The 26420-nt window shown below is 43.9% G+C and overlaps 1 protein-coding gene across 1 annotated transcript in view; it reads right to left on the bottom strand.

Annotated features, from left to right (window-relative positions):
* Positions 1-1344: 1344 nt before the first annotated feature.
* VAPA (VAMP associated protein A) overlaps positions 1345-26420 on the bottom strand; it is a 49214-nt gene continuing 24138 nt past the window's right edge. The window contains exons 2-6 of the mRNA XM_044293160.1: positions 24241-24393; positions 13739-13842; positions 9688-9768; positions 8069-8215; positions 1345-1994 (exon numbers count right to left, since the gene is read on the bottom strand). Of these exons, the coding sequence (XP_044149095.1) occupies positions 1878-1994; positions 8069-8215; positions 9688-9768; positions 13739-13842; positions 24241-24393 (602 nt within the window). The 3' untranslated portion in view covers positions 1345-1877. The remainder of the gene's footprint in view (positions 1995-8068; positions 8216-9687; positions 9769-13738; positions 13843-24240; positions 24394-26420) is intronic.

Raw genomic sequence — 26420 nt, 5'->3', positions numbered from 1 at the left:
GACTTGTGCCTTTTTGCCAACTTGTGGACATTGCAAGCAGTGTGGGCTTGAACTGGTTGTGTGTCTAACTGGACAGCATATACATTTTATGACTAAGTGCACATTATATGAAGCGATATTCTAGCCATATGTTATAAACAATTTATTTATTTATTTTTTAAACAAACAATAAGTCCGTCATGGTGGCTGGTGCCTTAGAAATAGGGTTAAGCGGATCGGGTTAGGATTGCTGTGTCCGAACCAGATTCTTTTAAAAACTTCATTAAGAAGATCAGCTCCATCCTACTGTAAAATGTATTGCCTCCACAGAGGTCTTTCTGAAGTTTCAGCAAAAATCATGAAACTTCCTTTGTCTCGCCTGTATCACTTTGTTTACTCATAAAATAATATATCAAAATACGAAGCTGAACTTGGCTTTATGCTTCATTAACGAAGCGGAGCTCAGCTTCGTATTTTAAAGCAGTAATTTATGCGAATAAATCGTTCTGAGCAACGTGAGAGTCATAGATCCGAAGTCGCTTTGGTCAAAATTGCGTTGGATTGCTGTATGGAGATTAGTCTCCAGACAGCATTTACATGTATGGGCTCTGGTGAGGCGAAGTGACTTCTCTCTCAGGACTTAGGTGAATAACTTTGAGGTTTTATTTTTCAACTTTAAAACATGGATCCAAAGTCAGCTTTGGTACCCAGGTACCAGTCTGTACCAAAGCCAACTTCGGTACAGACTGGTACCAAGAAGTGATGGGATGGGGTTGCCTTGTTCTTTCAGCGTTCTTTTGCCCATCCAGAATAACTCACTTTGCCTCGGCAGAGCCCATACATTTTAATGCTGTACAGAGACCCATCTCCGTACAATATTAAAATTAAGTTTGGAGCAAATAGACTTCGGATCTAGCTCAACGCTACGAATAAAAGTGACATACGATAGAGGCGAGACGAAGTAAGTCTCAGGTATTTTCTGAAACTTTGGAAAGACCTCCACGGAGGCAATACATTTTACAGTAGGACAGAGCTAATATTCTTAAAGTTTTTAAAATAATCGGGTTTGAATACAGCAACCCAAACCCGATTTGCTCAATTCTACTGATAATGCTTATGGTCATGCATATATCCATTACAAGGAGCACCCAATGGAGAATATATTCCTGTACATGTTGAAAGAAGGGGTGAGAGCAGCGTACCATATTTAATACTGATCGGCCCTTCACAAGCTTTCATTGCACCTACAGAAGTGACTGTCGGAGACACAAAGAAAACCAGTGGTTACAAGTACCAAAACCAGAGCAATACACTGAACTTTAAGGATGCACAGACATGTTAGTGCTCTTCAGCAAGGAAAGGAACTTTTCTGATTATTATTATATTTTTTTATTCCATTCAAGTTCTAAATAAGACGGGAAGAATGGAGACATGAAGAAATCTTCCCCACAGACAGAATCTGCACTGCCATGAAATACACACTGCAAAATAAAGGACTGAGCATTTACATTAAGACGACACCATCCCAGGATACCTCAATTTTATACCTGAATGAGATTTGCAATCGAAGGAAACCATATTGTGAACAGATAAAATTTAAAACAATTAAAAGAACATACAAAAACTTTTTAAAACCACAAAAAGATTGATTACAGTTTTCTTCCCCACACCGGACTGAATGTGTGCCAAGAGTCTTGATGCTGACATATGAACACACACTTTAGTCCCATCGCCAAACAGTTTGGTTTTTTTTTATTAATTTTTTTTTTCATCTGAACTGCGAGACAGGTGATGCCCATACGCTGCTGCACATAAACTGACACGGCAGCTAAACAACCTTCTGCTGGGAAGGGAGAAAAAGAAGAGAAGAAAAATAGGAAAGCATTCAATGCCTTAATTTACAAGATGAATTTTCCTAAAAAGAAACCAATGAAAATTGCTGCAATAACGACAAGAAGTGATGGGATGGGGTTGCCTTGTTCTTTCAGCGTTCCTCTGCCCTTCCTCCTCTCCTCCTGAAAAAGAAAAAGTGATGAGTTCCCAAAGCAGAGACTTATAATGGGCCCAGCACTATTCCACTTTTTTTTTTTTTTATATTTAACATCAATGTGAACAGAGCATAAAGATGCCATAACCAAAACACGACGGACCTCAAAAGTCACCGTGGTACAGCGAGTGCAGGCACCTTCTGCCAAATGACGGAACAAAAAAAATAACGTCCGCAACTTTCAAGTAAATGTGTATTAATTCCTCAGCACCCTTAGGGCCCATTCAAACATGGAGTTTTGGCAAAGATAAGCAGTTTAAAGCAAGGAACGAACAAAGAAGAGACCTGTCCCTTCTTGGGCAGTGTCCGGACAACGCTGGGAACTGCAACGGGTGTCTGCTCGCAGTTTAGCTGTATTCAGTGGAGCTAATCCGCAAACATGTCTGACATACAACGTGAACAACCGAAGCAGAAACAGTGGCATCAGGGAATCTGTAGCAGAAATCTGAAGATGACCATTTCTACTGCAGATATGAAGCTTCACGTGCCACAGGCCCACACGCAGAATACTATTTAATCTCACTTCATGATGTGGATTTCAAATCTGCGGTGGTATGAGCACAACATAGACTCCCATTAGGTCAGCATGAAATACTGACAAGCTGCCTGAAAAAGAACAAGTACTTATTATGCTATAAGGCTGTCACTTGTTCACCGTGTGAGGAGGTGAAAACTGACAAGTTCCAATGGAATCCTTCAAACCTTACAATTATACCTCATCAGTAAAGCAAGGCATATTTCAATATAGATGTAATATAAGAACCTAACATTCCAAGGTATTGTATAGCACATAGCTCAGATGGAAGTTTAAAGCAACACTCAGGTTCAAGGAAAAATAAAAATAATCACATTAAACTAGAGGACGAACAGAACATTCCTGGGCTCCTCTTCTGCCATCCAAGATGGCGGCACTGTTTCTCATACATGCATTGGGCTTCTGATGTACAGTTGTGGCCAAAAGTTTTGAGAATTACATAAATATTGAAAATTGGAAAAGTTGCTGCTTACGTTTCTATAATAGCAATTTGCATATACTCCAGAATGTTATGAAGAGTGATCAGATGAATTGCATAGTCCTTCTTTGCCATGAAAATTAACCTAATCCCAAAAAAACCTTTCCACTGCATTTCATTGCTGTCATTAAAGGACCTGCTGAGAATGTTGACGAGGACAAGGCTGGAGATCATTATGTCAGGCTGATTGGGTTAAAATGGCAGACTTGACCTGTTAAAAGGAGGGTGATGCTTGAAATCATTGTTCTTCCATTGTTAACCATGGTGACCTGCAAAGAAACGTGTGCAGCCATCATTGCGTTGCATAAAAATGGCTTTACAGGCAAGGATATTGTGGCTACTAAGATTGCACCTCAATCAACAATTTATAGGATCATCAAGAACTTCAAGGAAAGAGGTTCAATTCTTGTTAAGAAGGCTTCAGGGCGTCCAAGAAAGTCCAGCAAGCGCCAGGATAGTCTCCTAAAGAGGATGTAGCTGCGGGATTGGAGTGCCACCAGTGCAGAGCTTGCTCAGGAATGGCAGCAGGCAGGTGTGAGCGCATCTGCACGCACAGTGAGGCGAAGACTTTTGGAAGATGGCCTGGTGTCAAGAAGGGCAGCAAAGAAGCCACTTCTCTCCAAAGAAAACATCAGGGACAGATTGATCTTCTGCAGAAAATATGGTGAATGGACTGCTGAGGACTGGGGCAAAGTCATTCTTCGATGAAGCCTCTTTCCGATTGTTTGGGGCATCAGGAAAAAGGCTTGTCCGGAGAAGAAAAGGTGAGCGCTACCATCAGTCCTGTGTCATGCCAACAGTAAAGCATCCTGAGACCATTTATGTGTGGGATTGCTTCTCATCCAAGGGAGTGGGCTCACTCATAATTTTGCCCAAAAACACAGCCATGAATAAAGAATGGTACCAAAACACCCTCCAACAATCCAACAACAGTTTGGTGAAGAACAATGCATTTCCAGCACGATGGCGCACCGTGCCATAAGGCAAAAGTGATAACTAAGTGGCTAGGGGACCAAAACGTTGACATTTTGGGTCCATGGCCTGGAAACTCCCCAGATCTTAATCCCATTGAGAACTTGGTCAATCCTCAAGAGGCGGGTGGACAAACAAAAACCCACTAATTCTAAACTCCAAGAAGTGATTATGAAAGAATGGGTTGCTATCAGTCAGGAATTGGCCCAGAAGTTGATTGAGAGCATGCCCAGTCGAATTGCAGAGGTCCTGAAAAAGAAGGGCCAACACTGCAAATACTGACTCTTTGCATAAATGTCAGGTAATTGTCGATAAAAGCCTTTGAAACGTATGAAGTGCGTGTAATTATATTTCACTACATCACAGAAACAACTGAAACAAATATCTAAAAGCAGTTTAGCAGCAAACTTTGTGAAAACTAATATTTGTGTCATTCTCAAAACTTTTGGCCACGACTGTATAGTGTGCACGAGAAGCAGTGCAGCCACCCTGGATAGCAGAAGAGGAGACCGAGAAATAGGGGATCTGCAATCAAAAAGATGGTCGACATATAAGTGTTCTGATCGTTCCCCAAATTATACAATTATTTCTTGAATGGGAGCGTTGCTTTAAAGGTTACCTGTCAGCTGAAACTGGCTGACTTGTTACATGTGCACTTGGTACCTGAAGGCATCGGTGTTAGTCCCATGTTCATATGTGTCCACATTGCTGAGAAAAATTAAAATTTTAAACCCTTAGTGACCACGCAATTTAAAAAAAAAAAAAAAATTGCATTCCAAGAGCTATAACATTTTTGCAGGACAAGTTATAGTTTTTAATGCACCATTTTAAGTACATGTAATACTTGATTAAAGCAAGCAGTTTAGCTAAAAAACCCTTTTGTTTACATCAATAAAAAGGCGCATTAGTGGTCACTAAGGGGTTAATATAGGCAAATGAGCATCTGGGAGCAGCGATTACACCTTGCCATTACACCTCGAGGTTCTGCTCTCTACACTGACTTTAGGAGGTCGGGCCAATCATGATCACATTCACACTGCCCGGCCTTGCAGAGAACAGTCTCTCTATGAGTAACGGTAACGCCCCCATTGCCCATAAAGGCTCATCTGCATACATTCTCAGCAATGCAGGCACACATGAACATGTAACCAACACAGATGCCTTCAGCTGCCAAATGAACATGCAACAGGTCAGCCAGTGTCATAGGTACAAATCTGCTGACAGATTTTCTTAGATTCTTAACCCTTTAACTCCTTCCCATTCATATATGGAATTAATGGGCTAATAGACTAGTCCCTGTCCTTGGGCTCCTGCATGCAGCGTTATTGTCAGGATCAGACTGGACGTCAACGTGATGATCCTGTACTATAAGGAACTGAAATAACCAGTTCTGTGTTGCCCCCAAAAAAAAAAAAAAAAAAAAAAAAAAAAACACAGCATATTGTGCGCAGTGATCCTGAACACAGACGTGTTCCTTTAACATATTGGCATTTGCTAAGGAACCTCAATGATGTCAGTAATAATGTCAAAGGGATTCCCTGTGCCAAGAGGGCTTAGGGACATCTACTTCTTTGTCTGTGTGTGGCTGTTACCATTAGATCAATGTGATCAGTGAGAAAACATACATGAGATAAAGACCAAATAAAACATTATAAGTCATACTAAACATTCGGAATCGGAATATATCCTTGTGCTTATCTTTGCTTCCATTTTGGAATTATTGTCGTATACGACTTAGTTTTTTTTCATTGGCTAATAACAGAGTGACATGAGCAAGGTCTGTGGGGACAGAACACTGACTACGGGATATCAGGATTACGGAATCTTCTGAAATATATTCAGTGCTCCAGATGGCGACCAAAATGGTCACCAATGCGACTTAGAATTTACAAATGGCGACAAGACTTTTTAGTCTTGTTGCCATTTGCGACTAGACCCGCCACCGCAGCTCTGCAGTTGAATACAGCGATGGGGCACAGGAGATGATAGTTCTCTTCCCCGCAGCACAGAAGGAGCCTCTCCCTCCCCCCTGTGCTGCTGCCGCCGCCACCAATAAGAAGAGGGACGGGAGGAGGGGAGGGGCTGTGGCCACTGCATCATCAATGAAGATAACTGACCTGTTAATACAAATACAGGAGGCGGGTGCCGGGACACGACCTCTATGACAGGGAGCTGCAATCAGCGACAGTTAAACCCCCCCCCCCCCCACTGTATTCAACTGCAGAGCTGTGGCGGAGTGTCTAGTCGCAAATAACGACAAGAGTAAAAAGTCTCGTCGCTATTTGTAAATTCTAAGTCGCATTGGCGACCATTTTGATCGCCATCTGGAGCACTGAATCTATTTCAGAAAATTCTGTAATCCTGACATCCCATAGTCAGTGTTCTGTCCCCACAGACTTTGCTCACGTCACTCTGTTATTAGCCAATGAAAAAAAACTGGGTTAACTGCAGCGGATCGCAGCTCCCTGTCACAGAGGTTGGGTGCAGGCTATTGGATTCCGGCACCCGCCTCCTGTATTTGTATTAACATGTCAGTTATCTTCATTGGTGGCGCAATGTGCCCCCACCCCACCACAACATAATAAACATTGGTGGCGCAGTGCAAAACAACCCTACGCCAATCTGATCGGCGTAGCGTTGTGACTATACCAGAATTTTGATTTGGTTTCGATTTGGTGACTAAAAATTTTATTTGTCTCCTAAATTTTTCAGTTCAGGAGCCAATGGCTACTATTTATTTATTTTTGTCTGGAGCACTGAGATTTTATGATACAAATGCAGCATAGCTATTCTTTAAAACTTCCTTCAATTAGCAGCGAATGGGGAGCAGCTACAATAGGTGCCTCTTTCTCTCTGGTGGACCCAGACTGTCCATAAACTGATTTCTTTGGTCCCCATGCAATACCTTATTCCACCTGTGGAGTCACTGCCGTAAAAACTTACTGCTGAGTGCCACACACGTTTTTACAGCTAATCGCTGGGGTTCAAAGCAGTAGGACAAATCATAATCAGCTTAGAGTCAGGGGACTCTTAAATGGGTTAGCCAGGAATTTGACATTGATGCTCTATTCTCAGGAACGGTCATCAGTATTAGACTGGTGAGGGGTCAGCTTTAGGACCCCTGTCGATCAGCTGTTTAAAAAGGCAAATTCGCTCAGAGCTCCAGTGAGTGCTGCAGTCTAGTCACAGCTTATTGTATGGGGGCAGTGCTTGGTATTACAGCTCCGCTCTATTCACTTGAATAAGACTGAGCTGCCCCTAGGCCACCTGACCAATGAACAGTGACGTCACTGGCCTAAAGGAGGTCTAAGTCCTTATGGAACTCTGAATCCAATTTGAATAGCTGATCGGCAGTGGTACCGGGAGTCGGACCTCCGCCAATCTGATACTGATAACCTATTCTGAGGACACGTCATCAATATTAAGTTCCTGGATAACTCCCTTAACAAAAAGGGACTGTCCAAAAGAGACCGACTCTCCCCACATCTGATAGAGTGGATACAACCATGTTATGCCAGTGCTGTAATAGTACACCCCTGGGAGAAGATTCTGAGGTTTGTAATCCATAAAACTGCTTTGCATGGGTAAAAGGTACAGGCACCCTCCTCCATTATATTCTGACAGCACTTCCATTTGTGTCTTCTCGGAGTTCGGTGTGGACACAGGGAGATTAGAAGACTTTCAAAACTAGAGCAACAAAAGGTGGCGAAGTCGCCACAACTTGTTCTGCTACACTGTTTGTGTGTTCACTGCAACTGGAGTTAAGGAAACAGGATAGCCAGCCCACTCAGCAGTTTCCATAAGCCCAGCCAGCAGGGGCCTGTGCTTAGTCCCATCTCACCTTGGAAGTGGAAAGATGGACAACCCCTTTAAATACAAAAAAGGAACTAGCTTGAATTAACTCAGTGACCAGAGAAACTCAAATCTGTGAGCATCCCTATAATGAAACACAGGCAGAATGATGTAAACACATCTATTAATGTACAACTGATTGTTTTCTTATAAAATTTCAAATCACTATCAAATTTATGTTCGAAAAATCTAAACCGTTTCTCACTTTCAGCAGCTGATTTTCATCTGACAGCTTGATCATATCAGACTGAAGTCTCTTGCACTCCTCCATGAGCTTCCGTGTCTCTGTGTCATCCATTGAAGCACTACCTTTCGCAGGCAGACAAGTAAACAGTTTTGTAGAATCATGGGTCTATAATGCATACAAAGAAAATGATGATTTCTAGATCACTGTACAGTGTGATACAGCACAGAGATACAAGTACAATACAAACAGTGGGGTAAATACATATATTAGAAACCTTCATTCCCCCATCTTACTGGATATCCACATAAGCAACTATGCTCGCCGTTTCTGTAACTCCTATAAACTACAATGAAGAGAGCCAAGCGCATCTCCTCTGATTATATGGCGTTCGCTATGCCATAAATCTTTGCAGTGGGAATAATCCATAAAGGGCTCAGCCGGTGTGTAATAAATGCTGTCAATTGGATACAAAGAGAACAAAAAAATAAAAATAAAGTTAGGTTACTTTTTCAAACACTGTCATTTACTTAGAGGTACTTCAATGTCAATTAGTTTATGTCATCTGTCCAGAGTAACCCAAACACCTCATTCTTTGCCACATACAATAACAGTGTTTCCGATCAGCAATTTTCTTCCCTTTACTCAGCTTCACTGCATCCTGGCATGATGTTTACAAGCTGAACTTCCCGTTTTCATCTACTTCCTGTTGGTTTTGCTAAACAAACCCAGCATGCTTTGCTCTGTAAAGTTTCACAGGACTTACTCTGCCTGCCACACTGTTCCCTCGGCAGTAATCACACCCATACACCTCAGTGTTAGGCTACTTTCACACTAGCGTTCGGAGCTCCGCTTGCGAGTTCCGTTTAAAGGCTCTCACAAGCGGCCCCGAACGCCTCCGTCCAGCCCTAATGCATTCTGAGTGGATGCGGATCCACTCAGAATGCATCAGTCTGGCGGCGTTTGGCCTCCGCTCCGCTCAGCAGGCGGACACCCAAACTACCTGCAGCTACTTCCACACTTAGAATTTTTTCTACAATATAATGCAGACTGATCGGTTCTGAACAGATCCCATCGTCTGCATTATATGAGCGGATCCGTCCGGGCAGACCCCAGACGGAACCGCTCTGAACGCAAGTGTGAAAGTAGCCTTAGTTAGTAGAAAAAGCCATGAGAAACGTTACAGAGCAAAGCATGATGGGACTGGTTAGAACACTCAGCAGGAAGCTGTTGAAAACAGGAAGTTATGCCTGTCAATGTCCCGTCCAGGTGAAAAGATGCAGAAAACAGGGGGAAGGGACGTGTCAACATGAAAAACAGGTCTATGGGGCAAAAATATGCAGTGTTTGGGGTACTTTGGGCATTATAAAAGCTAGAGAACCCCTTTAAAGGCCATGAGCACCTAGATAACTTTCGTTATGTAATGTTTTGTATTTTGGACTAAAAATTATTCTGCTAATAGTTTTTTTCATAGGCTACAAATGGCGTGCACGAGCAAATCCATCAGACTAGCTGCCTGATGGCTTTTTCACCAGTCCCTCTCTCTCCTCTCCTGAGCAAACTTTGATTTGGTCATAAATCATTTTAGAAGAAGATCATTCAGAAGAGACAACGGAATAGGTAATTAAACGCTTACTTACCGGCTTCTCATGTTCATGTGGCATATCAAACACACATTTTAATTTAGAATCCATTAGATCATCAGGTTTAGCATCTTTCCACTGCATTGACAAAATACAAAAAAAGATTAGAAAAAACATCAAGGAATACTTTCCTACACATGGAAAAACCATTGCTGGCAAGTACAATAACAACTACATGCGATTTTCTACCGCTCTAGTTTACTATAGAATTTACTATATCCAACTACAGACTTCAAATATTTCAAAAATTACCTTGCGTGTATCAGAAATTGTGACATATTTTAGTTACAATAACTGTTAAGTAAAAAAGGGCCTGGTGTTCTCCTGCTTAAATGGAGAACTACCACTCCAATCAAACTATGGGACTAGGGTTGTTGCGCAGTCTATTATCTCTGAACATGAGCGCGCTCATGTTCCCTGAGCAGCACAGGGGAAAAGGAAGCAGTCTCTCCCTCCCCCCTGTGCCGCGCTGCCAATGAGGAGAAAGAGGCGAAGGAGGGGCAGGCGCACTGCACCACCAATGATAGGAGGACTTTTTTATGGGTTCGGACTTAGTTAAGTTAGCAGGATATGTAGAGCAGCGTCCAGGGATCTCCCTGCACCTACCATTATTCCTGGGCACCGCTCCGTTTGCCCACTGTGCCCCAGTTACAGTCTCCTGCTCCGTATTCTAATTACTACAATCTGAGCGATCGGGAGGAGACATCAGCTTGGTGGCAGTGGCAACTTCTGATCGGAGCCCCAGCAGTATAATCCTGGGGCTCCGATCGGTTACCATGGCAGCCAGGATGCTACTGAAGCCCTGGCTGCCATAGTCCGCTCCCTGCTGCGCTGTGTACTATGCACAGGGCAGCAGGGAGAGTGTGAGGTCCTATTCACCCTAATAGAGCTCTATCAGGGTGAATAGGACAAGGGATGAAATAAATCCCAGGTTCTGGCCCCTAAGGGGGGAAATGGTTATTAAATAAAAAGTAAAAAAAACAACAAAAAAAAACAACAAAATATTAAGTATAAATTACATATAAAATATATAAACAATAAATAAACATATCACATATCGCCACGTCAGAAAAAAGTCCAAACTATTAAAATAGAAAAAAATTATGCGGTGAACACTGGAACAGGAAAAAAAATAAAAATGCGCCATTCGCCATTTTTTAAAAAGGCAAAATGCACGTGGCTTTTTTGGTTTATTTTTTGGGCGTGGTATCGAATATCGCAATAGTTTTTTATGGTATCGAAATCGAATAAAAAATTTGGTATCGCAACAACTCTATAAAGGGACTACTGTAGACAGGTGAATAACTGCCTTCTCCTATTTCCAGTAGTCCAACAGAGAGGAATTGAGTGGCAGCGCAGAAGCCATTCAGATGGGGTGCCCCAGCAGTGAGACCCCAATCATCTAACAGTTATTCCCCTATTGTTGTTACTTGAATATCTCTAACTTGTACCTTGAACGGACCATGCAGGTCAGCCCTCTCCTCAAAAATGCATGACTAGCATATGCTAGCTGATCTGTGGCAAAGCACTCACTTAGACCATGCCAATCTCTAGAACAAAGGGCAGGCAGTGCTGAAGTCGCCACCTCCAGATTTTTTTTGTTCTGCATTAAGGTACTCCTGCCCTGGAGCTGTGCAGTAGCTGAAACTCTGGTCCTTTCTGCGTTTTCTTTGCAAGTTGCCACTGCCATCAATGGAATGGAGCCCAGTCCCTTCATTCAAGTGAACATTAGAGGTCCAGGAGGTTGGACTCCTACCAGAGAGGGATGGCATGATCTAGCAATGTGCAATCAGGTGTCAGTTAAAACCAGCTACATTCCCTACAAGGCTCTGTGCACACTAGTGTCATGGTTTCCATTATTATCAAAGCTATGAAGCGATGACTTAAGAGTCTGTCAGGTTTCTTTACAAGAAAGAATAAAGCTCACAATGGACATAAAATCGCAATGGAAACCTGACAGGAAGGATCCTAACAGCAGCATGAACAGAGCCTAAGGGAGCATGCACAAGACCATAAGTGTTTTGCGGATCCGCAAAATACGGATACCGGCCGTGTGCGTTCCGCATTTTGTAGACTGCACATGGCCGTCGCTATATGCTATAGCGTATGTGGACATATTTTGCGGCCCCATAGAAATGAATGGGTATGCACCCTTTTCGCAAAAATTGCGGAATGGATGCAGAGCCGTTTATACAGTCGTGTGAATGCACCCTAAAGATTGGCCGAAACATTAGATATAGGTCAGATGAACCCACCAATCTCAGAAAGGAATCAAGTGTGTTTGGGGGGTCTCCTGGCTCTTCCCGATGACAGACGTCGGAGGAAAAAGGTACTGTACTGGGCAAATTAGCTTTTAACATGTCCAATCCTTTGTTCCCGCAGGTGATACACTTCTGGCCAAGACCTATCAGTGGCTTATTCCCTTCATCCCCATTAAAATATACATGGTGGTTAATAATGTTAAGGCTGGTGGTCATAAACTTAATGGAAACCTGTCATCACTTTCTAAGCCTATTTATCCACTCACTTTTCTATAAATTATTTTTAATACATTAATAATGATATTAAAATCAATTCTGAACGAACTATCAGTTCAGAGAAAAACCTAAAATAAATGTTCCTGCCATATATGTAAATGCACCTTGGACGAGTCCTGTCTCCTCCATGCTTCAGAGAGGAGTCCAGCGTTCTCTGACTCTTGTAGTGCAGCCACGCCCACAAACAAATGACACACACCCTCTACGATTGCTCATCTCCACCCCTTCTCTTCCAAGTCTCGCAGCTGCGCAGTATACATTATATGATCAGTAGTAGTGTTAGTTTTTATCGTGAATATCGCCACTTCAAGAATTTGCGAAGATCTAGAATATAGTGCTATATCTTTGTGATCGCGAATATTCTAGATTTTGTTTCATCAGCGAGTGTGCGATTTGGGACGAGGGTTCGGGAGGATGGTAGGATCATTTCAATGGTTCCGCCCAAAAAAACGGAATGTACTCCGTAAGCATTCAGTTTCCGTATTTCCGTTGAAAGAACAGGTCCTATTATTGCCTGCAAATCACGTTCCGTGGCTCCATTCAAGTCAATAGGTCCGCAAAAAAAAAAAAAAAACGGAACACATACGGAAATGGATCCGTATGTCTTCCGTATCCATTCCGTTTTTTGCGGAACCATCCATTGAAAATGTTATGCCCAGCCCAATTTTTTCAATGTAATTACTGTATATGCCATACAGAAAAATGGAACCGAAACACAACGGAAACAAAAAAAAAAGAAGAAGCCTAACTCAGAGACAGCACAGCTTGCTGTGCTACGCCGTTTCCATAGCTCACATGCACTACAATGAGAAATACTGACACAGTGAGCACCGGAGGGTTCTGCCGTTTCCCAGCCGGGAGGTGGTCGGGACTGTGTCTCATCTAGTCTTAGTAACGGCAAGATGAGACAACCGCTTTAAGGTTGCCGTTGGCTTACAGGCTTCTTAAAGAGAATCCGACACCCCTCCAGACATATCTATTTTAGTTAACACTTATTTTCTTCACAAAATTACAATTCTGGGGCATCTTTCCTTAAAACTCTGCGCTATTCTATATTGTCCCTGATGGAAACGTATGAATAAACAACTGTCCCTGAGTAATCATGGATGACTCTGTAGGGATACATGTTTTGACAAGGGAAATAGTATTCCATTTATTTGTAAATATTCAGGATGGCAGAACACAGGGTTATGAGAAAAGACACTGCAATATTTAAGTGTAAGGCCAACCTTACACACATTCTCAAACACTTTCCACACCTCCAAGGCTCTGTGCTTGCTGTTCATACACTCAAAATAAGGACAATCTGAAAGGAACATCAGGTTACAATGTTCTGAATCCAGACCTGTCACATGATTGGGAATTATCAGGGTTTAAGCCAAAGACACCAGGTCAGTGGTAGGAACAATCCTGAAGGCTTTCTTGGAAGCAGGCAGCGCTCACAGGCATTTTTTTTTAGAATCGTTCCTGGACTTGATGTCTAATATCCAAATTGTTTTCTTTCAACTTACCACTGTTTCCATGTCTGTTATGTTTGATGGGGCAAAAATGGTCTGCACCATGAACTTGTGCTTACTCTTTTCATTTGGATCATAGTCAAATGGCTGCAGCATAACTGTTTAGAAAAAGAAACAAAGCACAAGTTACCTATAGCAATTCCATCAGATAAACTTTCTACAATGTCAAAGAAAAAAAGCACCAGATAAAAAGCAAAAAGAAAAAAACATGTAAAACCCATCAGAAACTTTCTACTACAAACTATCACAAAGAGAATAATCATCAATGAAGGGGAAAGCTGCTTCTAACCAGTCACTGCAGCCCAAAGCAGATGTGGTGGTGACCCTTAGGGCTGTATTACCCCAACAGATTATCTGACCAATCATTGGTCAGATGGCCGATTACACGTACAGCTCTTTTGCATGTATTGGTCTGATTAGACAGAAATTGGTAATCTATTGGTGTAATACAACCCTTAGCCTCTACATATGAAGGACAACCAGTTCTGGTAACTTAACCAGTTCCTACAAGATCCATTTAAGAATAGTTCCAGCAGGGCAGATAGCTGCACAGCAACCAGCTTGATAAACCCTAGAGCCTCAAGATAAAGTTACATTCTAATCAATAGTGTCTATTGTATTCGGCAAACAAACCTCTTAACTACAGCGAAGCAAAACAAGGTGAAAAGGCAAACCAAATTCACAATACACTAAATAGAAAAGGTTGACACTTTTCCCTGTGACCACATTTCTAGTCGCACATGAACTCCTTAAGCTGGCCATACACATTATACTTGCGTAGGCTGAACCCACCGGACGACACACTGTGTGTGGGGAGCTTCTGACTCTCCCCCGACAGATGTCAGGCTAGATAAAAATCATGCAAAATAAATATTTTCGCCTGATCCTTTTGTTCTCCGGGGAGACGTGTCTCGCAGCTCTCTCCATAGCACATATAGACATGTACAGCTGAACTGAATGTGTATGAGAAACCTGGGATGGAGACAGAAAAGATCATTCGGCCAACGGCTATTAAATGTGCATGGCCAGCTTTGCTGCTTGTCCATGTCAACCTGGGGACATGTAGTTCAAAAGTTTAGGTGACTCCACTTTCATACAGCAAATCACCCATTTCACCACAACAGTGGGCAACTACACAGATCAGACTTTTTCCAGTGATTGTGAGCCAGGCGCCCACTGTAACCATAGGATCCCTGCTGCTCAGAATCCGCTTGAGAATGAACCACACTATACGGGTACATTCACACGACCGTATTATTTTTTTCCGCATCTGTTCCGCATTTTGCGGTATAAAAGCGGACCCATTCATTCCTATGGGTGAATGAAATGTGCGGACAACATTCAGTAAGTTGTCCGCATCCGTGTGTCCGCATTTCTATTCCGCAAAAATATGACGCATGTCCTACTATTGTCCATACAGATCGGTCCGCAGCACCATTCAAGTCAATGGATCTGCAAATTGCGGATGAAATACGGAATGGTTTCCATATGTCATCCGTTTTTTGCTGATCCGTTTCTGTATTTTTGAAGGCCATAATTCATTTTTTTTTTTCCTCTCTCTCTTACACACAATTAACCTGAGGGGTTAATTGTGCGGATCTCAGCCCCCTGATCGGGTGCTGCCAGGCAGCAGGGGCCAGCCCCCACCTCCTTCCCCAGTATTAAAAGCATTGGTGGCCAGTGCGGCCCCCCCTCCCTCCCCAGTATTAAAAGCATTGGTGGCAGTGGCCACAGGCTAACCCCCCCCATCATTGGTGGCAGCGGAGCGGCATTTCCGATCGGAGTCCCAGTTTAATCGCTGGGGCTCCAATCGGTTACCATGGCAGCCAGGATGCTACTGCAGTCTTGGCTGCCATGGTTACTTAGCTTATACTTACCGGCGCTGTCTGTGGCCAGCCGGCACTCCTCCTACTGGTAAGTGGGACTCCGATCGGAAATTTCGCTCCGCTGCCACCAGTGATGGGGGGAGTGGGGTTGTTAGCCTGTGGCCACTGCCACCAATGCTTTTAAACGCTTGCGTTTTGGTGTCCGCCTCCAGAGTGGAATGGAGGCGGAACGGAGCCAAACTGATGCATTCTGAACGGATCCTTATCCATTCAGAATGCATGGGGGAGGAACAGATCTGTTCGGGGCCGCTTGTGAGAGCCCTCAAACGGATCTCACAAGCAGAACCCCAAACGCAAGTGTGAAAGTAGCCTAAGTATTGTGATACTAAATTCCATTCGACATCAAAGCAGGAAAAAAATCAAAGCAGGAAAAAAAAAAAAAAAAAAAAGGCAACATAAGGTTAAGGCTACTTTCCCACCTGCGTTAGGTGCGGATCCTCTGGTATCTGCACAGACGGATCCGCACCTATAAATGCAACGCTGGTATCCGTTCAGTACGGATCAGTCTGCATAACCAAGTAAAAAAAAAAAAAGTCTAAGTGTAAGTCAAACGGATCCGTCCTGACTTACATTGAAAGTCAATGGGGGACGGATCCGTTGATAATTGCACCAATATTGTGACAATGTAAACTGATCCGTCCCCATTGACTTACATTGTAAGTCAGGACGGATCCGTTTGGCTCTGCACCGCCAGGCGGAATGGAGGCAAACTGATGCATTCTGAACGGATCCTTATCCATTCAGAATGTAATGGGGCTAAACTGAACAGTTTGGGGCCGCTTGCGAGAGCCTCGAAACGGATCTCACAGGCGGACCCAGAAACGGCAGTGTGAAAGTAGCTTAATGTGAGAGTATTTATTTATTTTGCAAAGTATCGATTGCCCATTATATGAGGCCACTTACTAATAATGTGAGGCACATGGAACTCTAAATTGCTAAAACCACATGCCTCAAGTTTATAGCAAGTCTGTCAACTACATCCTCACACAATAGACAATATAGGGTTAAATGTGAGGTAAGTGATGGGGTTACTTACCGTTAGGCCTCTTGCACACGACCGTGGTTTGGTTTCGCATCCGAGCCGCATTCACTTCAAATGGGGCAGCAAAGATGCTGACAGCACACTGTGTGCTGTCCGCATCCGTTGCTCTGTTCCATGGCCCCTCAAAAATTATAGATCATGTACTATTCTTGTTCGTTTTGCGGAAGGCACACGGGCGGCATCCACGTTTTGCGGACCGCAAAACACGGCACGTTCGTGTGCAAAAGGACTTAAGCTAAGGCACATGCATGGACTTATCAATTTGGATGTCTATGTGCCTCAACTTAAAAGTAAGTAACCCCATCATGTACCTCACATTAACCCTATGTTGTCCATTACGCGAGTAGGTACATGATGGGATTACCTAACCGCTTGCCGCCACGCTAACGCCGAAAGGCGTCATTGCGGCGGCTCTCCCAGGCTACACTAACGCCGATAGGAGTCATCTCGCGTGAGCCGAGATTTCCTGTGAAGGTAAGCGAGTGGATCTCCAGCCTGCCAGCGGCGATCGTTCGCTGGCAGGCTGGAGATGCGAATTTTTTTAACCCCTAACAGGTATATTAGACGCTGTTTTGATAACAGCGTCTAATATACCTGCTACCTGGTCCTCTGGTGGTCTCTTGTTTGGATCGACCACCAGAGGACACAGGTAGCTGTGTAAAGTAGCACCAAACACCACTACACCCCCCCCTGTCACTTATTAACCCCTTATGAACCCCTGATCACCCCCCCCTGTCATTGATCACCCCCCCCCTGTCATTGATCACCCCCCCCCTGTCATTGATCACCCCCCCCCCCCCCTGTCATTGATCACCCCCCCCCCCCTGTCATTGATCACCCCCCCCCCCCCTGTCAGGCTCCATTCAGATGTCCGTATGTGTTTTACGGATCCACGGATACATGGATCGGATCCGCAAAACGCATACGGACGTCTGAATGGAGCCTTACAGGGGGGTGATCAATGACAGGGGGGTGATCACCTCATATACACTCCCTGATCACCCCCTGTCATTGATCACCCCCCTGTAAGACTCCATTCAGACTCCCGTATGCGTTTTACGGATCCACGCATCCATGGATCGGATCCGCAAAACACATACGGACGTCTGAATGGAGCCTTACAGGGGGGTGATCAGTGACAGGGGGGTTATCAGCCCATATAGACTCCCTGATCACCCCCCCTGTCATTGATCACCCCCCCTGTCATTGATCACCCCCCCTGTCATTGATCACCCCCCCTGTCATTGATCACCTCCCCTGTCATTGATCACCTCCCCTGTCATTGATCACCTCCCCTGTCATTGATCACCTCCCCTGTCATTGATCACCTCCCCTGTCATTGATCACCTCCCCTGTCATTGATCACCTCCCCTGTCATTGATCACCTCCCCTGTCATTGATCACCTCCCCTGTCATTGATCACCTCCCCTGTCATTGATCACCTCCCCTGTCATTGATCACCTCCCCTGTCATTGATCACCTCCCCTGTCATTGATCACCTCCCCTGTCATTGATCACCTCCCCTGTCATTGATCACCTCCCCTGTCATTGATCACCTCCCCTGTCATTGATCACCTCCCCTGTCATTGATCACCTCCCCTGTCATTGATCACCTCCCCTGTCATTGATCACCTCCCCTGTCATTGATCACCTCCCCTGTCAGGCTCCATTCAGACATTTTTTTGGCCCAAGTTAGCGGAAATAGTTTTTTTTTTTTTTTTAACTCGCCATGCCCCTCATTGAATACCTTAGGGTGTCTTCTTTCCAAAATGGGGTCACATGTGGGGTATTTATACTGCCCTGGCATTTTAGGGGCCCGAAAGGGTGAGAAGAAGTCTGGGATCCAAATGTCAAAAAATGCCCTCCTAAAAGGAATTTGGGCCCCTTTGCGCATCTAGGCTGCAAAAAAGTGTCACACATGTGGTATCGCCGTACTCAGGAGAAGTTGGGGAATGTGTTTTGGGGTGTAATTTTACATATACCCATGCTGGGTGAGATAAATATCTTGGTCAAATGCCAACTTTGTATAAAAAAAAAAAAATGGGAAAAGTTGTCTTTTGCAGAGATATTTCTCTCACCCAGCATGGGTATATGTAAAATGACACTCCAAAACACAATGCGTACGGTAATACCACATGTGACACTTTTTTGCAGCCTAGGTGGGCAAAGGGGCACACATTCCAAAGAGCACCTTTAGGATTTCACAGGTCATTTTTTACAGATTTTGATTTCAAACTACTTACCACACATTTGGGCCCCTAGAATGCCAGGGCAGTATAACTACCCCACAAGTGACCCCATTTTGGAAAGAAAACACCCCAAGGTATTCCGTGAGGGGTATGGTGAGTTCCTAGAATTTTTTATTTTTTGTCCCAAGTAAGCGGAAACTGATGATTATTTTTTTTTTTTCTTACAAAGTCTCATATTCCACTAACTTGTGACAAAAAATAAAAAAAGTTCTATGAACTCACTATGCCCATCAGCGAATACCTTAGGGTGTCTACTTTCTGAAATGGGGTCATTTGTGGGGGTTTTCTACTGTCTGGGCATTGTAGAACCTCAGGAAACATGACAGGTGCTCAGAAAGTCCGAGCTGCTTCAAAAAGCGGAAATTCACATTTTTGTACCATAGTTTGTAAACGCTATAACTTTTACCCAAACCATTTTTTTTTTACCCCCAATTTTTTTTTTATCAAAGACATGTTGAACAATAAATTTAGCGAAAAATGTATATATGGATGTCGTTTTTTTGCAAAATTTTACAACTGAAAGTGAAAAATGTCATTTTGCAAATAAAATCGTTAAAATTTTGATTAATTACAAAAAAAGTAAAAATGTCAGCAGCAATGAAATATCACCAAATGAAAGCTCTATTAGTGAGAAGAAAAGGAGGTAAAATTCATTTGGGTGGTAAGTTGCATGACCGAGCAATAAACCGCTAAAGTTGTGGAGTGCCGATTTGTAAAAAAGGGCCTGGTCACTAGGGGGGGGAATAAACCTGTGGTCCTTAAGTGGTTAATATTACGGCTCATGCACACAAACATATTTTTGGGACACATCCAATCTGCTTTTTTTGTGGGTCAGGTGCAGACCCATTGACTTCAAAGGGGCCACAAAAGATGCAGACAGCATAATGTCCGCATCCTGACGTTCAGTCGATGCCATCCGCAAAATTATAGAACATGTCCTATGCTTGTCCGCATTACGGACAAGGATAGGACTGTTCTATTAAGGACCGGACGTTCCTTTCAACAAACTGAGGAATGCACACAACAGCCAACAGTCATGTGCACAAGCCCTTAATGTGAGGCACATGGTTTTCTCAGTTTGTATCTCCATGTGCCTCGCATTAAGGGCTCATACACATGACCGTATGTATTAGCGGCCTGAAAAATACTGATCTGCAAAAAAAATTTAAATAAATGGATGACATCTGTGTTGCATCCGTTTTTTTATTTTTTGCAGATCCATTGTAACAATGCCTGTTCTCTGCAAAATGGACAATATCACATGTTCTATTTCAGGTGTTGCAGGGGGTACGGGGCCCCCGTTTTCGTGATTGGTGGGGGGGGACCCAGCGGTAGGACCCCAACCGATCTGATAGTTATCCCCTATCCTGTGGAGAGGGTATAACAATTAACCGGAATACCCCTTTAATGTGAGGCAAAAGGAGTTAATTTTGAACCTCCACGTGCCTCATATTAATAGTAAGTGACATAATTAACCCCAAGTTGCCCATTATATGAGGTCCATAATGGGATCACTGTTACCATGAATGTGAGGCACATGCAGGTATACTAATTACCCCTGTGACTCACATTACAGGCATACAGCATGAAGCACATACGTGTAAAAACAACAGGAATCTTCTCCTGCAGCAAGATCCTTCTGGATGTTAAAGGATAAAGGAATTGTGATGATGTCATCGCCAATTGGATGTTACTGGTCACATGGCGATTACATCAAAGGTCCTTTAACCTATAAGCATCCAGCTCCACAATGAGTTTAACTCCCTCCTGCCCTCCTATTTTGCCTAACACTCCCCCATCGGGACACTCTGTTATATCATAGGTGCCGGCAGTGTCGCAGTGAGAAGAGAGGGGTGCTCGCCTTCCTTCTCCTGTGTGGTCGCTTATGGGAGAATGGCGAGTATTGGAAAAATGACAATCCCGGGATTGAACCGAAGCATGTAAAAAAGGTATAAAAAAAGTATTGATATTCGATACCCGGTGCAACCCTAGTTCAACCCTCACACAATCTGCCTCAGTGCTAAACTTAATAATCTAGGAAAGTTTTCTGACAGGAACGGGATGGTGGTAATTATAATTAAACTATAAGGCCCCTTTCACACGGGCGAGTATTCCGCGCGGCCGCAATGCGTGAGGTGAACAAATTGCACCTGCACTGAATCCGGACCCGTTCACTTCTATGGGGCTGTGCACATTAGCTGTGATTTTCACACATCACTTGTGCTTTGCGTGAAAATCACAGCATGCTCTATATTCTGCGTTTTTCACGCAACGCAGGCCCCATAGAAGTGAATGGGGGCGCGTGAAAATCGCAAGCATCCGCAAGCAAGTGTGGATACGGTACGATTTTCCCGCATGGTTGCTAGGTGGTGATCGGGCTGGGGACCCGATCTGTATTATTTTCCCTTATAACATGGTTATAAAGGGCAATTAATAGCATTCTGAATTCAGAATGCAAAGTAAAATAGTGATGGAGGGGTTAAAAAAATAAAATAAAAAATAATTTACTCCCCGAGTCCACTTGATCGCGTATTTGCGGATCTGTCTTCTGTAATGTTGAGCTGCCGGCTAAGGACCTGTGGTGACATCACATCACATGATCCAATCACATGGTCCCTCACCATGGTGATGAACCATGTGATTGGACCATAGTGACGTCACCACAGGTCTTTTGCCAGGTCCTGAAGATAGAACAGAGACCGGCAGCTATGGAGCAGGTAAGTTAACTTTTTTTTTTTTTTTTTTTTTTAACCCCTCCATCCCTAATTTACTTTGCATTCTGTATTAAGAATTCTATTATTTTCCCTTATAACCATGTTATAAGGGAAAATAATAAGATCTACACAACACCTAACCCAAACCTGAACTTCAGTGATGAAGTCCGGGTTTGGGTACCAAACATGCCGATTTTTCTCACGCGCGTGCAAGACGCATTAAAACGCTTTGCACTCGCGCGGAAAAATCGCGCATCTTATCGGGCCCTCACACGCCACGCTCGTGTGAAAGAGGCCTTATAGATAAGCAACTAGACAAAATGAGCAACTTTTGCTAATGAAAAGGACCGCCGATTTAGATTTTTTACTTTTGTTTCTTTGACATGCTTTGGACTTTGAAGCAAAGTCTGGACAGCAGTCTCTGGAAAGATCCATCATAAAAGGAACTGGGCTGCGACCTTCTCAGGTTCCTGAATAACAACAGGGAGCAACAACTAGTGGAAGTCAAAAGTAACCAAGCCTTAAAAAAAAAAAAAAAAAAAAGTTTCTTCCAAGCTTTAGATTTTTTTTTTTTTTTTTTTATGTTTATTAGAAGTTGTCAGAGAAAATCTGTGTCTTTGCAGCTGCAGATAACATGAGCATCTATCCTGGAATATCTTCGCCTGCCCCAAGAGTAGAAAAAGCCGACAGAATGTTGCAAGATTTCCACTGCAATAATAGTTTTGGTTATGAGATTCTGCCTATGCTAACTCCATGGAACCAACTGTGAAACAAACAGAGCCTTGTATGTGTGAATTCGCTCCTTATAAACATCTTTTTGTCTCTCTGTGACTAGACTCAAAAAATAATCAAAGTTTTGCTAGCTACCAAAGGGATGGCGTTACTGTGGCCTCACATCGTAGGCAGTCGCAATGAAGAAAGAAAACAAAAAACCTAATACAGATGCAAGGAGTCAATCTGTTCATTTAAACACAAGGTGAAAGCTGTTCTCCAAAGAACGATTTGATTCTAAGATTAGCTGTCCTCATGACATTCTCTTTAAATTAGTGCAGCCTGTTATTTTATTTCATGCATAAATGACGCTTCCTTCCTCGTGAGTTTCATGTGACTCCACGAATTACACATAAAACAGCAAATAAACAATGTCTGGAAATAATAGAGCATTAGGGTAAATGCACACGATCAGGATTGCGTGCGGATTTTGCGCACAGATGTGTGTGCGGAATGGTCACATACATTGTATTCTATGAGAATATTTTTCAAATCCGCAGCATGTCCATTTTATTTTTCCTGACCGGATTTTCTTCATTCACTTAGTAAAATCCGCATGCGGAAAATCCGCACCGAATCCTTACGAAATCTGCACCAATTGAGGCAGATTGACCGCACAGATTTGCCTACGAACACCTGCGGATTTCAGTGCGGACATGAATCCTGGACGTGTGCCTGTACCCTTAAAGGAAATCTGTCATCAGAAAGGACTGAGCGAGAACATCTAGCAGATGCTCTACAGGAAATATACATGTTGCTTCAGAGGCACATTAATCTGCCTACGGGACGAGCTTTATACCCGCACCCTAAGGTCATGTTCACATCTCCGATGAACATTTCAGGCAGGCGGTTCCGGCAAAGAACCTGCTGGAGTTCATTCGGCATTGCCAGATTCAACAGGTCACCGCTGGCTCCCTTTTCACTATAATGGGATCTGGCTGCTTTCCGGCATAATTGCTAGCTTTCCTGTCCGGCCAACAGCTGGCATTTGTGCCAGATGAGGCAACAGCAACATCTTTACGAAGATGTTAACGCGGCCTAAGTGACATGGGCATGGTGTATTAGTCTATCTGCAAAATCATGTAGCCCACATTTTACTGCCTGTTGTCAACACCCCAGGGCCAAGAATTTGCCAGTGGAAGTCGCAACCTGTCAGACTTTTTCCCCATGTATATACTCATAGGAGCCCATGTATATCAAGGACTGCTTTGGTTAACCAGAATGGGAGGTGGACGTCAGCTCTCCATTCTGACTGAACAAGGGACCCCCCCCACGCCCTTCCCTCTATGACGTCCATATGACTTCAGCTTTGGCTCATCTGCCATTTACGTAGCTAACAGCAGTGGACAGTGGTTAGCATGGGCAGTCTGGTCTGCGGCTATACAATAAGCAGCGACACACTGTGCATTCTCGCACCTTCCTCTCATACGTAGCATTCACTTTCCCAGCAGCTCTTCTTTGAAATCAGACCAGATGGGCGAACCTTCGCTCCCCATGCACATTAATGACTTTTGAGTGTCTATGACCCCAACGCTGGATCACCAGTTATCCCTCTTTGGAACACATTCAGTAGGCACTAATGCCGCACACCGGGAACACCCCCACATGACCCGTTTGTCTAGACATCACAAATTGTTCCTCGTCATAGATACACAGACCCTTACTCTTTCCTGTTTTATCTTCATCCATCTAAGAAGTCGCTGTTCTTTGGCCTCCTAATACATCTTCCTCCTTTACACACACCATTGTAAGAAGTTAGACCAAGATATTCACTTCATCAGTCTTAATGCTATGGCTGATCGGTGCATATCTATACCCACATTACAATACATACCTGAAACTGTTACTGTGGCTCCTGGATCAATGATGCCACTGTTTGGCCTTACACAATAGCGTCGTGGTGCTGTAGTTTTAACTTTGAAACATACTTTCTTGTCAGACGGATTCCGCAGTTTGAGGTTTGTGGTGACAACATCTGTAAATGGACCTAAAAGTATAAGAGCACAGTGGTTAAATTGGTACGGAGGACACCCTTGTTCACAAAATACTATTTTTGTGTGTGTGTACGGGCGCGATTGTGGAGGTGGATGGAGTGCTAAAATGACTCTCCATAGAGAAACGATTGCATGGCCATTGAAGAAGAGTATAAAAGTAGAGCAAAAATAGGCTAGCGCCTGACACTTATCAGTTAGGCCCCGTGGCCGTGCTGCAGTCCGGGCCACAAAGCACGAACACCAACCGCGGGGCAGCCGCAGCGGATCGCGGACCCATTCACTTTAATGGGTCCGTAATCCGCCCGTTCCGCAAAAAGATAGAACATGTTCTATCTTTTTGTGGAACGAAAGTATGGGATGAAACCCCACGGAAGCACTCTGTGGTGCTTCTGTGGGTTTTCGTTCTGTGCTTCCGTTCCGCATCTCCGGATTTGTGGACCCATTGAAGTAAATGGGTCCGCATCCGTGATGCGGAATGCCCACGGAACGGCGCCCGTGTATCGCGGATCCCCAAATGCGGTCTGCAATACGGCCACGGGGCGCACACGTCCCTGTGCAGGAGGCCTTAATCGAATCAGTGAAAAAAAAAAAAAAAAAATACCTGTTTGGTATGCTTGTGTGAGTAAGAATAGAGCAGTACTTTTCTCCCAGCAATCTGATCTGGGTTAATTCACAGGAATTCTGAATGAAAAACCTAACCCTGTATAGCAAAAGTAGAATTTGGCTGAATGCACACGGCCGTGTTCCGCAGCCGAGAGCAGTTCGTGGTATGTCGGGCTGGATTCCTGTACAGCAGCGGCAGCATGAAGCGCACGGAATCCAGCCCGACATACCACGAACCGCTCTCGGCTGCGGAACACGGCCGTGTGCATTCGGCCTTAACATGAAAAAGTGAATTGATGAACCGTTTGTACAAGCTACAGACCATGGCATTTCAGTACATTCAGAAGCATCAGCGCCCTCTGCCATATCAGTTCTGGAAATGTAAAGTGTATATGTAGTTTCAGAATAATAAGGTAGAAAATGTACTAGAGCTTCCCTGTGTCGCACTCATATCGTGGCTTTCACTGATAGCAAGGCGAAAAAAGAAAAAAAATACATTATTAATGCAACATGTGAACAGAGCCTAATGTTGCCTATGTGAACTGTTTGGAGGCGAACAGCCAAAATCAGGTTTCGATTTAGAAGCTAATACAACGGTATTAATATAATGCAAGAGACAAGGTGATACTCCATGATTGTGCAGCATTTATACTGGTAAGTACAAGACACTAATATCAGGCGTGTTCATGCGTCTACCATCACATCCACTGCACCTGATCTGAAAAATAGGAGACTGCATAACTTTCTTTTATTGTCTGCGAATATAGTTATATTAGTGCAGTGGTATGCAGTAAGAGGATTTCTACCCTTTACCAGAAAGCTCAGATTAAGGCTACATGCACACGGCCGTTGTTTGGGTCTGCATCGGCTCGGATCAGGGCTCCAGATGGCGACCAAAAAGGTTGCCAATGCGACTTAGAATTTACAAATGGCGACAAGACTTTTTAGTCTTATCGCCATTTGCGACTAGATCCGCCGCAGCTCTGCAGTTTAATACAGCGACGGGGCACAGGAGCTGATAGTACTCTGCCCCGCCGCTGATGTTCTTCTCAGCAGCGCAGTGGAGGAGTCTCTCCCTCCCCCTGTGCTGCCGCCACCAATAAGAAGAGAGACAGGAGGAGGGGAGGGGCTGTGGCCACTGCATCACCAATGAAGATAACTGACCCGTTAATACAAATACAGGAGGCGGGTGCCGGAATCAAATAGCCGGCACTCGACCTCTGACAGGTGGCTGCGGCACCTGAGGGGTTAACTGCAGTGGATCGCAGCTCCCTGTCATAGAGGTCGGGTGCCGGCTATTTGATTCCGGCACTCACCTCCTGTATTTGTATTAACAGGTCAGCCATCTTCATTGGTGGTGCAGTGCCAATGAGGGTTAAAAAAATTTTTACAAAAATTCATTAACTCATCTACTCCA

Source organism: Bufo gargarizans, chromosome 5 (assembly GCF_014858855.1).
Source record: "Bufo gargarizans isolate SCDJY-AF-19 chromosome 5, ASM1485885v1, whole genome shotgun sequence".
In the NCBI taxonomy this organism is placed as follows: domain Eukaryota; kingdom Metazoa; phylum Chordata; class Amphibia; order Anura; family Bufonidae; genus Bufo; species Bufo gargarizans.
Note: the sequence above shows the minus strand (reverse complement) of the source record. Positions and strands in the feature narration are given on the sequence as shown.